Below are 14741 nucleotides of genomic sequence, written 5' to 3'. Positions count from 1 at the left end.
CGGAGCCAGAGTCTGTGCAGTAGTGATCGTGAGGTGGAGCCGCAGTATCAAAGTCCCGCCCAAACTCCCGCAGACCCAATCGCAAACTCACAATCATGACACCACACCCCATTTTATAGCATCAAATAACTAATTAAAAGCAAATCTATTAGAAAAACGAACACTTGAACATACATCAGCATGCTAAGAACTACCTAAAATGACAGAAAATGTCTTTGTAAAAAAATTATTTGAAGTGTAATTTGATTGTTGAGTTTGTCCCAGGTCCCATTACATTACATTGAGAGGGCAGGGTTTATGACCTATACTGCACCCAGTCACCTGGGGGCGATCGAGACACTTCGGCTTCACTTTTCAGGACTCGTGCGGCACGCTTGGTCTGAAATGTACATCTATTTCATGAAATTATTTAATAATACCCTCATAAATTACAATAAGTATTAAAATACAAAAATAATAACGCTAATAACAACATGCTTTAACTTCAAAATAAATGTTAAAAATCAGTAAAAACTGCACACACACACACACAAACCTGTTATGGTGCCCCTGTGTACAAGGGGCCCCAGCAAACCTAGTGATACCACTAACTTGCTGTACGTAAAAAATTGTCTTTAGAATGTCCCCATTTACATAGCAAAGTAATCATGAGTGTTGCCCAATTGCCCCTCAAAGCAATAGCTCAGGGGTTATTCTATGTGGTATGTTTTATTGCTTAAAAGCAAGTTTTTAGATTCTTATTTAACACAATAAACAGTTCTGGAAATTACCAGAGTGCTCACATGACACAGATACACCACCTGCTAATACTAATAGCCTTTTATGAGGACATGAGTATACTCACATAAGATGAAAAGTTTATATGACAAAACTAAAACTAAACAGTTTTCTTTCAATAGATATTGACGTCAAGAGTGGAAAAACGATGGGTAGGGAATGAAAAAGAGAGAGAGGGAAACTCTGAAGTCATCTGCTTATTGAGAGAGTTTGGACTTTGAGCTCTGATGATAATCAACCATTAACTGGCAAGCCATAAAACCATAAAGCCATATCTGTTGAAACCAGGTCACAGTGAAACCAAAGAATAAGACATAATTTATAGTATGCTTTATTGTGTGCTAGCAAAACCATCTGGAAAGCAGTCCATGAGACAATATTTTCTGTATTATCTGGGCTGATGTGGTATCTATTTGATAGGATTTTCTGTATAAAACAGACTCTGTGTCGAAATAACCCACATAAACACATCCTGGCAACTTCTGTCATCAAGTAATGTGAAAGGGGATTATACAGCTCTCCCATTCATAAAGTGATCTCTCAGTTTCATGAGTCTTTGGCAAATACATTTCAGTTTCTCTTTTGAACTTTAATCACTGTTTTAGCAATGATAATGCAATTATCATTCACAATAATAATGGAATACAATACTGTTGGCACCATTATTACACTCATATGGTATTTATATGAAAATCATCTATAAATTTATATTACACACATATTGGTACATTTGTGCTGTTAGTCAGTGCACCTTTCAATAATAGTCCACTAATTTGTTGACTGAGTGTGTAACGCGTGTTATCCCTGTGATAGACTAACCATACATCCAGGGTGTTTTCCTGCCTATGGCCCAAGACATTGAGATAAGCACCAGATTTCCCGTGACTCTATAGGAAAAGCAGTTTGGAAAATAAATGAAAGGATGGTTGATTTGGTGATTGGGTGAGACAGCCAATTACACTTTCAGGTTTTGTGGGCTCTATTTTCAATGCAATATTGCATTAGGTTCAATATAATCACTCAAAGAGACTCTCTGAAACAAAACCAAACATGGTAATAGCGTTATCAAAGTAAATGCGTTTCACTAGACTATCACGCCCATTATCAACAGCATCGTCATAAGCTGAGTGGGTTTTTGGGTGCGGCAATGGCTTTATGACCCTCTGCAAAGGTTGAAGTCCTGCTGCTCAACAGAAAAACAATTCAAACTCAGGTATCAGCAGCAGGGACAGTGTAGTTTCTAGCACATTATTTTAGCAAATAATTTTTTGTATTTCTTGTATTTTCACTCACTTTGTGTGAGAAGTTGGGGGTAAAAATGTCAACAGCATTAGAAGTGACTGGATTCTTCATGTGTTTGGTCGGGTGGATTGCAACTGGCCTTGCTGTGGCTAATGACTACTGGAAGATATCTAGCGTGCAAGGCACAGTGATCATTTCGAACCGCCTCTATGAGAACTTGTGGCATGCTTGTGGTGAGGACAGTTCTGGAAAGGCCAACTGCCAAGATTTTCAATCCATGTTGGATTTGCCAGGTAGGAACCAAATTAAAATAAAAATTGGTTGTAATTGTATTGTTGTATTCATGAAGAGCTATACTTGGACCTAGAACTTGTTAAAACTTATTCACCTTGATTTCTTCATTGGCATCTATGGTTCCACAAAAAAAAACTTTCACATCCATGGAACCATTCCATTCCACAAAAGGTTCTTTAGATTTTTCACATTAAGTAAAATATGGTTCTTTTAAGAACTTTTCGATGAAAGGTTTGTCAGTATTTATCATTAAAAATTAACCTAAATTATAAAACTGACCCAAGATCAATTAAAACCATATTAGACACAAATTCATTGGTTCACCACATCAGTGCACCTAGTGGCACTCCATAGAAATTGTAAAACATTTTGAAACAGTATATCATGTAACACAAAATGTCTTGTTTGCTGTAATCATGCCAGTTTGATGCATACTCTAAAGCACTGGTTTGAAACAAAAGATGTATATGCATTTTGAAGTTTCAATTAGCAGTATTTCTTAAGCACCCATCACTAATATGAACAATAGACCATTAATGCCAGTCACAACAAAGGCTACTATAATGATTTATGATAAATAATCTCTGATATGCAGACACTGGGGTCATTACATTTTTTATTTGCTGCTGAAAAAAACTGTTTTTGATACAACAAAAGTAAGTATTGTATTTTAACAGTAAACCTGCACACCCCAACAAAGTAACATGCGCATCCTCATTTTAATCTATACAGAAAAAAAGCAAAAACTAAACTTTTGTCCTTCTCGTTTTTAGTTCATATTCAGGCATGCCGAGCATTAATGATCATCGCTCTGATCCTGGGGCTGGTCGGTATAATTTTATCTACCATGGGGCTGAAGTGCATTAAGATTGGGTCAAAAACAGATGAGTCAAAAGGCAAGACTATGGTCATTGGCGGCATTATCTTCATCCTTGCAGGTAAGCAGAATTACAGTATCTGTGTATATGAACATAAACAGTTTATATTATTGTTTAATTGTCTATATGTTTCCCCCTTCTATTTAGCATCTATTTAATGATACAGTTACTGAGAAAAATATTTTTATTCCTTATAGGTCTTTGCACTATGGTGGCCATATCTTGGTACGCTGCACGGATTGTTGCAGAATTCAATAACCCATTTTATGGTGGCGTCAAGTGAGAAGTCCCACATTTACACACATACTCAAATGCATGCACATTTACTTATCTAAATAGGGATATTACATATATTTCTGTTGTTGTCATATAGGCTACAGCTAATTATAAATACTGTAAACTAACCATAACCCGCACTCTAGCCCTAAAACTTACAGAAAACGTTCTACATATACAGATTAAAAAAAAATATATGTAAAAAAAACAAAAACATTTTTTTATCCCAGACAGGGGTGTCAAATGGATATAGCAGGATGTGGTGGGTAGATGGTAAAGAGTTCATTAATAACACAATATTATAATTAACATTTTTCTTTAACATACTAACACACACATAAAGAGCAATAAATTGAGTGTTTTGTGTGTGTGTGTTGCAAAAAAAAGAACAAGTAATAAGTTCACCTCAATAATAGCAAATAATTACTGCATTTAGATTGTTCTGTGTGAACTGTCCCAGAGAGTCACAAAAAAACAAGTTGTGAAGGGTTAACCCTTCTAAGCCATTTGGGCTTTTTTTGAGCCCAAATGATGTTTGCTAAAAAAAAAAAAAAAAAGGTAACTTGATCCAGATGGCATGAGACTTTGAACCTTGTTAACACTTTCTAGATCTACAAGACAAAAAAAAATAAAAAATAAAATAAATAAATATCTGGTTTTGTTAGTGCGAGAAAAAAAGTCATACTCAGGATGTTCTTGTCACGGGCTGCTTATGCTAAGTAATGCCGAGTTCACACTGCACGATTTTAGCCCGATTTTTCACTCGCCGACAGGTTTTGCGAAATCGCAGACAAATACCCGAAATCGGAAGCAAATCGGTGCTCATTCATGCGAGTTACAATCACGCAGTGTGAATTATCAAAGACGCGATCTGAGGGAATCGCTGACACGTCTCCGACATTTAGGCCCAAAAGAGTTTTAATAAAAAAAAAAAAAAAAAGGTAACTTGATCCAGATGGCATGAGACTTTGAACCTTGTTAACACTTTCTAGATCTACAAGACAAAAAAAAATAAAAAATAAAATAAAAAAATATCTGGTTTTGTTAGTGCGAGAAAAAAAGTCATACTCAGGATGTTCTTGTCACGGGCTGCTTATGCTAAGTAATGCCGAGTTCACACTGCACGATTTTAGCCCGATTTTTCACTCACCGACAGGTTTTGCGAAATCGCAGACAAATACCCGAAATCGGAAGCAAATCGGTGCTCATTCACGCGAGTGACAATCACGCAGTGTGAATTATCAAAGACGCGATCTGAGGGAATCGCTGACACGTCTCCGACACCCATGAAATATTTGGCATGCTAAATATCTGGAGCTGTCGGCGATTCACAATCACGCTGTGTGCAATGAGTTCTGACTGAAAAACACATCGGCGATGACCTACAACCAATGAGAGACCAAGATACAGGGCAGCGGGAAGTTCTGGGAGGAGTTATATGAAACGTAGTTTGCGGATCAGTGTTGCCAAATCCGCGATTGGATGGGTTCAGCGAAAAACTGAATGTGCGTCTGCACACGCTCTCCTTATATACCCGCGCTGCGGGGCAGGGTGCGCGATGCAAAAATCGCACGCCAACACTTATTGGCTTGTTTTGTTAACACTCAACGATGATTGGTCTCTCTAGCGAGGATCCCAATTTGTCAGTCACTACTGACGTAACGTCTCCATTCCCTCCTTCAGGGAACGAGGGTTACATACATTACTGATAGGTTCTCTTTCAATGGAAACACACCACTTACCAGAGTGTTTGCAGGCCATAATGAACTTGTTCATGATGTTCAAATGAGAGAAAACCCTTCTCTTGGAAAACCCTTCTCTCTCTGCACTGAAATGACCCACCCAGCCGTGGTTGGTCGGAATGACTTGGTAATTATATTTCTTAGCAGCACTAGGAGAATTGACCAGCCATGCCCCCCTACAGTGCCCACTTGGTGCCTGACTTTGGTTTTAAAAGCTTTGGTGTGCTCTGTGATGGATCCACTCCATTCAGTATCACTGAAAGCATTCTATCTCAAGTCAATGCTTCTACTAGCATTCAGAAAGCATGTACAATCCTGCTCCTGGAGAGCCAATGTTCTGCAGTTGACCTCCAACCTGCTCTAACACACCTGGAAGTTTCTAGTAATCCTGAAGACCTTTTTTAGCTGGTTTAGATGTGTTTAATAAAGGCTGAAATTAAACTCTGCAGGACAGTGGCCATCCAGGTGCGGGATTGGAATCCCTTGCCCTACAAAGTTGTAGGAAAATGAGGGTTCATCCAGGATCAGTGGTATCAGTTCACTAAAGGTACGGAAAGTTCAGATGTCATCAAATCTAACAATATCATTTGACAATACTAATTATTTTAAATGTAGAAAGAGAAAACATTTTCTCTTTCTACATTTAAAATAATTAGTATTGTCAAATGATATTGTTAGATTTGATGACATCTGAACTTTCCGTACCTTTAGTGAACTGATACCACTGATCCTGGATGAACCCTCATTTTCCTACAACTTTGTAGGGCAAGGGATTCCAATCCCGCACCTGGATGGCCACTGTCCTGCAGAGTTTAATTTCAGCCTTTATTAAACACATCTAAACCAGCTAAAAAAGGTCTTCAGGATTACTAGAAACTTCCAGGTGTGTTAGAGCAGGTTGGAGGTCAACTGCAGAACATTGGCTCTCCAGGAGCAGGATTGTACATGCTTTCTTTTAGGGGTAGAGCCGCAATAAAGACAAATAATGGGGAAATCAGACAATCATCAGACAACAAAAAACAGAGATTGCAACAACTCTGTTAGTAATTTAATGAGAAATTGTTTTTATTTATATATCATTTTTACAAATTAGCATATCCCTGAATGTCCCCAAAAGGACGTTTTGTGAGGTTTAGAACACTTCTGGGTACTAATTTGTCCCCAATATATTGTTAAGTAGGTACATACACCTAACACTCTGCCTTTGTTTGTTGCAGATTTGAGCTGGGTACAGGTCTATACATAGGTTGGGCTGGTGCAGCCCTGTGTATACTGGGTGGTGCGTTCCAGTGCAGTGCCTTTCAAAGAGTCTCTAAAGCAAAAGAAAAAGGGTAAATCTCAGACTTAAGATATGTCTCTCATTTCATGCCATTTACAATAAATGTACTTTATATAAGATCCTTATTTTTTCTAATCATGCTGTCTACAGTGTCTTTTGAACTTTTGATGTTTTTTTTCTGTGCATTATATCTTTTTAACAGGGCATACTACCCAGGTGGTAAGCCAAAGACAATCTATACTGCAGCTCCATCTAACACAGAGACTTCAAAAGCTTACGTCTGAGATACAGGGTCACCCATATAAACAAGGCTGAACTGTTGTTACTTTGATGTTTGTTTTACACCATTATGTTTTTGCAATTTTTTTGACTACACTGTGTTCATGATGCATGTAAAATTTACTTAAATTATCATGAATGCTGAATTTCTGGAATAAAAAATGTTGCCTGATTCCATTTATGTAATTATTTTGCCATGCTGGTTGTGAATGTGTTTAGACTTTTGTTTTTATGTATAGGGGAGACTGGAGCAAGCTTTTTACAGCAATGAATATTTCTCAGTGGGTTTGTTTTTAAAATTTAATTTCTCTATAAGTACATACATTACATTTTCAAGCTTGAGAATATTTCCACCGTTATTGCCCTGGAAAACAAATACACATGGCAGCAGGGCATGTGTCACATTATATTTGGTAAGTTGTCAGAATGGGACCTGCTGTTAAATGGCCAAACAAATAGTCCTCTAATGCTAAATTGCAACACATACTGATAGACAATTTTAAATTATCATGAATGCTGAATTTCTGGAATAAAAAATGTTGCCTGATTCCATTTATGTAATTATTTTGCCATGCTGGTTGTGAATGTGTTTAGACTTTTGTTTTTATGTATAGGGGAGACTGGAGCAAGCTTTTTACAGCAATGAATATTTCTCAGTGGGTTTGTTTTTAAAATTTAATTTCTCTATAAGTACATACATTACATTTTCAAGCTTGAGAATATTTCCACCGTTATTGCCCTGGAAAACAAATACACATGGCAGCAGGGCATGTGTCACATTATATTTGGTAAGTTGTCAGAATGGGACCTGCTGTTAAATGGCCAAACAAACAGTCCTCTAATGCTAAATTGCAACACATACTGATAGACAATTGCTATGCAGTGGGTTTGTTTTTAAAATTTAATTTCTCTATAAGTACATACATTACATTTTCAAGCTTGAGAATATTTCCACCGTTATTGCCCTGGAAAACAAATACACATGGCAGCAGGGCATGTGTCACATTATATTTGGTAAGTTGTCAGAATGGGACCTGCTGTTAAATGGCCAAACAAATAGTCCTCTAATGCTAAATTGCAACACATACTGATAGACAATTGCTGGGCCCGTATGTATAAAACTTCTCAGAAATGCTCTTAAGAATAGTCTAAATCTTTGACTTAAGTGTCAAAAAATTCTTAGTAAAAAGTAGGACTTTTCTAAGAGTAGGAGTCTTTTATAAAGACGCTAAAAGCAACTTTCAGTAAAGTCTAAGACTGATTCTTAAGTGTTGACTGAGGTGACACTTAAGTGTTGTGAACTAAGGACTACAATGATGTCAACACAAAATGGCCGACCTCGACCTCTGAATCAGCCAATACTGAGCCTGGTCATGTAAACAGCACCAATCGTTTAATGTAACTACAATAAAATCATTTAATTAAGACTGAAATATTTTAATTTAAATGTCTTTTTAAATGCTTTGCACTGTGCAAAAGTATCACAAATTATTACTAATGCTTTGTTTAATGGTATGTTTCCTCATTTACAGTTAGAGCAATGATGTGAACATGAGTTCCATCAACGGCTCCAGTAACTCCAGGAAAGCCCACAATCCTCACAAAAGTTGTTTTTGCAGTATGGTTTGACGGTCAGTTGAAAATGTAATAAACTGCCATATAGTAGTGGCCAAAAGTGACGTCCAGCCTAGGAAATCTGACATATTTTCATCCTTAATTTAAAAAAAAATGTGCAAGATTTTGTAAGCATATTGCATAGTTGCTTAGTGAGTTGTTTTATTTGTGATAATAATGCAATGAAACAAGCCAAATTTCACGGTCATAATTTTTGGCCATGGTATCATACAAAGACATTATGAAGACATGCAAAAACAAGAGGACCAATGAAATGTAAATAACGTATGTTGTAGTCAATGTGCCAATGTTGCCAATTTAGTTATTTTGTCACTAGATTTAGGGACTTCCCTTTATCTCTTCCCTTTAGAGATTTTTTTCAAAAACCTAGCAACAAAATAAATTTCTTGGACAAATGTTATCTACATTCCGAGACTCTCCCATGACGTCATAAAGGCGAGTTCACTGATCTATATATATATAAATATAGATCAGTGAACTCACCTTTATGAGGTCTTCTAGCAACATTAAGTGACCAGTTTTAGCTACTTTCAATTGAAAGCAGTGGCAACACTGGTCAGTGTTTTTTTGTCCTTTGTATTTTAACGGTTTAAGTGAAATGTGGGGTCATTAAAAAAAAATCTAAACATCACTTTTCACAAATCAGGCAGGATGACAACGAGGAGACCAGAAGACAGAAGACAGACACGAGACGGCGGGCCTCCAGAGCGATACCTGTTCGAGGCATCATGGCGGAGCAGGCAGCTCGGGGAGCCATGGCGGAGCAGGCAGTCCAGGAGGCCATGGCAGAGCAGACAGTTCAGGAGGCCATGGCAGAGCAGCCTCCGAGGCCGCGGCCCCAGCCCCCGCCCTGGCCTCTACGGCTGGAGCCCTATAAACCCCCCCCAAAAAAACACTTGCGGAAGATTACAGGCTCCGAGGCACTCTGTGGGCCAGACACAGGAACAGGAGCCCTCCGTGAGCTAAACTCGGGAACAGGAGCCCTCCATGGGCTAAACTCGGGAACAGGATCCCTCAAGACGGCGGGCCTCCAGAGCGATACCTGTTCGAGGCATCATGGCGGAGCAGGCAGCTCGGGGAGCCATGGCGGAGCAGGCAGTCCAGGAGGCCATGGCAGAGCAGACAGTTCAGGAGGCCATGGCAGAGCAGCCTCCGAGGCCGCGGCCCCAGCCCCCGCCCTGGCCTCTATGGCTGGAGCCCTATAAACCCCCCCCCAAAAAAACACTTGCGGAAGATTACAGGCTCCGAGGCACTCTGTGGGCCAGACACAGGAACAGGAGCCCTCCGTGGGCTAAACTCGGGAACAGGAGCCCTCCATGGGCTAAACTCGGGAACAGGATCCCTCACTGGGCTAAACTCGGGAACAGCACTGGGCTAAGCTCAGGAACAGGAGCCCTCACTGGAGCGAGCTCTGGGGCTGGAGCCGACACAGTAGCGAGCTCTGGGGCTGGAGCCGACACTGGAGCGAGCTCTGGGACTTCAGAGCGGCGGGCGGGCCTGACTTCGGAGAGGCCAGCAAACTTGACTCAGGAGTGGCCGACGAGCTTGACAGCAGGGTGGTCCTCACTGGGAGAAGAACGGGAAAACAAAAGACTTCAAAACGAAAACAAAAACACGGGAGAAGGAGCGCCATTTACTGTTTTGTAGGTCCACTGTTCTGTCATGATTCACAGGGAGTGGGCAGCGAGGAAACGAGGAGATGCAAGATGAAAAAAAAAAAAACCTTTAATAAATAAACAGGCATACAAATCAGGCAGGATGACAATGAGGAGACCAGAAAACATTTAACAGCGGACGGGAAATGAGGGGCAGAACACACTTTAAATACACAGAAACTAACGGGACACACCTGGCAACAAATAAACTAAACAGGGACAGGAACAGGAAATATGGGCATAATAATCCAACTGGAACATGTGGGGGAGGAAAACACAACAGAGACATGGAACAGAGTCTGACAATTGCATACTTTGCTTATAATTAATTGTTTTATTTGTGATAATAATGTAATGAAACATGCCAATGCGGTCATAATTTTTGGCCATGCTGTCATACAAAGAAATTATGAACACATGCAAAAACAAGAGAGGACCAACGAAATAACTGATTATGTTGTAGTCAATGTTGCCAATTTAGTGATTTTGTCACTAGATTTAGTTACTTCCTCGCCCTTTTTGAGACTTTTTTCAAAATCCTAGCAGCAAAATCAATTTCCCTGGTATTTTGATGGTTTAAGTGAAATGTGGGGTCATAAAATAAAAAAAATAAAAACCTCCACACATTACTTTTGGCAACTGTTGTGTTTGGTGGGGTTAGTACCACAATATTTAAGACCCTCATCACCGGTGCATAACTGCATTTTTCCAATTTTCCAGCCAAAAAAAATTTAATTTCTACTTTCATTTAAGCAGTTATTAAGCAGCATTGATTTGTAGAGTGGAAGTTATTAAATTTCTTACTTGAGCAGTAACAAAAATAATTGACTATCTTGACGATCAAGTTTGTATCGTTTTATCAACTCCATATCATGATATAACTCCAATATGTCATATCTTCATGGGAAAGTGTGTGTCTCTTCTTTGCTGCCATCTTGTTACTCCTAACTAGGTTAGGAGACCTCTCCAGCTCTATTAAATAATTTAGGAGCTGAGACCTAGCCTTAACACTTAGGAACCTTTAAGTCTAGGAATAAAAGTAAAACTATGTAGTTCTTAGAATGTTACATGCTTAAGACTAAAATTTTGCTCTGAACGGCTTTATACATACGGCCTCAGATCTCCCCTAAACACACTTAGGTTCAGTAGAGATAATGTGAATAGTAGAGAAATAGTAGAGATAATGTGAATAGTAGAGCAATGTGAATAAATATATTTTAACTAAAAAAAACTTTCTGAAAATGAATGGATAAACAAAACATCTTCCAACATATGTTCTTATTTCACTTAGCAACCCATTTACTTTATTAATTCAGTTTCTTCAGCTGACCATCACTTAGTCATTATCATTTTTAAGTGAGGGGGAAAACATGTAAAACAATCAACAAATGTTACATATTCTGTGGCAAAAAAATAAAAAAAAGATAAAACTGTTACACATTTAACAAGGTAGTGTACTGGTTGTGTTACATCAAATGGAAATAAAAATTTCATCAAAGGACCACAAACTGGGATCAGGGATTGTTGAATCTTTGAAATATAATATTCAGAACTACATTAGCATGGGAAATACTGTAGTAACTGTTAAAGGAAGACCATATTTGTAAACTGCATGCTATAATGAACATTCAAACATATTTATAGTTCATGTGCATACTCAGATTGTTTGCTTCAATCTGTGCTTGGTTTCATGAGCGTATGTGCACAATGACTATGGCTGGAAGTAATCCCGAGTGAGATAACAATTACTTCATGTCTTTTATGCTGATAATCTCTCCTCAGCTTCCTGGGGTCTCAAACTGCTGACACTGACAGTCTGGGATTATAACTGAAGCACTATCAATGATTAATACGCCTGAGCATCTTCTCCTTTGATTAAATCTCTATATGCATGTATTAACGGGATCCATTTATTCATGCTACATAACATGAGTTTTATTTCTTTTAATGATAAGCATTCCTGCCCAGTTGTGCATACTGTAAGTATATTATACTGTTACTAAGACTTTTAATATTATTTTTTATTTGATTGATTACACTGATTATTTATTATTTCTCCAGTTACAATGTGCAAATGCAATTGTTTTATAAACTCAACTATAATTCTGCTTTTGACTCTGATTTTGCAACATATGCAAAATTTCTCACCATTGAGAGACTGGTATCTCAATTCATCTGGAATCTACGGTGGCCGAGAGAGCTCAACGTGCTGCAACTTAAGAAAACACATGCAAATTGATAAAAAAAACCAGCAAATTAAGAAAACATCTTCATCAGTTTGACAACACACGTGCTGCAAATCCTCACAGCTCATGCAAATGAAGAAACGCGCTGCAAATCCTCACAGCACATGCAAATGAAGAAACACGCTGCAAATCCTCACAACTATGGCAAGCCAAAAGGGTCAGAATTACGCTATAGATTAATCGCGATTACAGCCAAACGCTGTCAAATACGACGTTTTAAACAGTATTTGCGTCGCAAAATACGCCGTTGTGATTACAAACGCCGTAAAAAACGCGCGAAAATATGTCAACGACGCCATATCTGACGGCGTTTTAGTGTGCATGAAAAGCGCCGCATTTTACGCCGTTCATATTGCCATATGATGGTGTAAAAACGCCGTTTTGGTTGCACAGAGTGCACGTCATTTACGGCATTTTGCTTATAGTATTGTGATTTTGCTATAAATGTCACAATACTATAAGCAGCGAGTGCTATTCTTCCTTGTTTTCCCTTCTGTTCCTTCGGTGTGCGGCGTGGGTTACAGCCATAACAGTAAACCTCCTTCAGTGCTTTAATAAAGTTACAGAGCGACTTAGAAAAATCCTCACAACTATGGCAAGCCAAAAGGGTCAGAATTACGCTATAGATTAATCGCGATTACAGCCAAACGCTGTCAAATACGACGTTTTAAACAGTATTTGCGTCGCAAAATACGCCGTTGTGATTACAAACGCCGTAAAAAAAGCGCGAAAATACGTCAACGACGCCATATCTGACGGCGTTTTAGTGTGCATGAAAAGCGCCGCATTTTACGCCGTTCATATTGCCATATGATGGTGTAAAAACGCCGTTTTGGTTGCACAGAGTGCACGTCATTTACGGCATTTTGCTTATAGTATTGTGATTTTGCTATAAATGTCACAATACTATAAGCAGCGAGTGCTATTCTTCCTTGTTTTCTTCCTGTTCCTTCGGTGTACGGCGTGGGTTACGGCCATAACAGTAAACCTCCTTCAGTGCTTTAATAAAGTTACAGAGCGACTGAGAACGTCTGGTTCATTAGTAGCGAAATGCTACATTTGGTGTCAGAAGTGGCGGACTTGATGCGAGATCTGAGCATTCACCGACGAGAAGATCCACCAAAAGTGAAACAAGAGGAAATTGTAAGAGAGAAAGGCGAGTGTTTGTGGACACACGGGCCGGCGGCGGATCCACACTGGGCTCAGAGAGAAGCGGCCAGAATGAGAGACACTTTCATGCTACAAACTGCTGAAGCTGGTTTGGCGCCTCCCTTCCCTCTGCGCGCTGAGTTTGATGGCGCCGACATGACTGCGCAAGCGCGGGCCGGCACGACGCACTCTCGCGATGACGAGAAGGCACAGAATGTAAACAATAATGGCGGCTCTCAGGCCCGCAGCGAATTCACCAGAAACTGTGACATGCACGCTATAAAAACACCATGGTTCTCCGGTAAGACGGATTGGAGTGCATTCAAAGCCCAATTTGAACTGTTAGCTGATGCTGCAGGCTGGTCTGAAAATCATAAAGCTCTGCAGTTAGCGCTGTCCCTCACTGATGATGCGGCTGCCTCTCTCCTATTATTGAGTCCTGCTGAAAGGAATGATTATAATTCATTGTTAGGGACTCTTCACAGACGATTTGGACAATGTAACCAGCCTGTCCTTTTAAGGACAGAATTTCATAACAGACGCAGATGACAAGGTGAGCCCCTTCGCGTTTTAGCTAATGACATTGAATGTTTATGTAAACGCGCCTATGCTGAAATGCCGCCATCAGTCCAGAACGAGCTCGCTAGAGACAGATTTATCCAGGCGCTAACTCCAAGAGAACTCCGCGTGCAAACGCAGCTGGCTCACCCGACCACACTGAGTGAAGCGCTAGAACTGGCTATTGAAAGAGAGATATTGGGGGCAGAAATGGACGCTGATGTAATGATGCCAATAGTGAGAGCTGTGGAAATTACTGAATCGTGCTCAAGAGCACCCGCATGGATGGATAATTCTACAAATGCTGTGATGCTGCGCTCAAGCCGCTCCGCCTCAGAGCCCCGCCCACGCCGCCGACCTTTAGTTTGCTGGGGCTGTGGCCAGCCAGGCCATCTGATCAGACAGTGCCCCAGGTTCATTCAAACGCAGGGAAACGGCCAGGGGCCCGTGTAGATGGGGGGACACGGGCCCGTGATAACATTTCCCATAAGTCACCCCTGGCTGAGTTTGAGGAGAATGGGGTTGGACCACGCCCTGCAGAGACTGTTATGATAGTGGGCTGGTCTTATGTGGGAAATTTGTGCCACATTCCCATTCTAGTGGAGGGAGTCGCTTGCACTGCCCTTGTTGACACTGGTTCAAATGCAACCCTGGTTCGGCCTGATCTAGTTCCAGTGGGGACAGCTTTGGAGCCAACATCCGCTCGTCTGAAAACTGTGACTGGTGACTTT

At 40.0% G+C, this 14741-nt stretch overlaps 1 protein-coding gene across 1 annotated transcript; it reads left to right on the top strand.

Moving 5' to 3' along the window:
- Positions 1-1985: 1985 nt before the first annotated feature.
- On the top strand, positions 1986-6850 carry cldn15la (claudin 15-like a). The gene is made up of 5 exons (XM_016231703.1): positions 1986-2312; positions 3087-3251; positions 3389-3470; positions 6427-6540; positions 6691-6850. The coding sequence occupies exons 1-5, from the start codon at positions 2096-2098 to the stop codon at positions 6770-6772; spliced, it is 660 nt and encodes a 219-aa protein (XP_016087189.1). The 5' UTR covers positions 1986-2095; the 3' UTR covers positions 6773-6850.
- Positions 6851-14741: the final 7891 nt, after the last annotated feature.

This window comes from Sinocyclocheilus grahami, unplaced genomic scaffold (genome assembly GCF_001515645.1).
Source record: "Sinocyclocheilus grahami isolate Dianchi unplaced genomic scaffold, SAMN03320097.WGS_v1.1 scaffold398.1, whole genome shotgun sequence".
Classification (NCBI taxonomy): Eukaryota; Metazoa; Chordata; class Actinopteri; order Cypriniformes; family Cyprinidae; genus Sinocyclocheilus; species Sinocyclocheilus grahami.
This window is presented reverse-complemented; position numbering and strand designations above follow the sequence as displayed.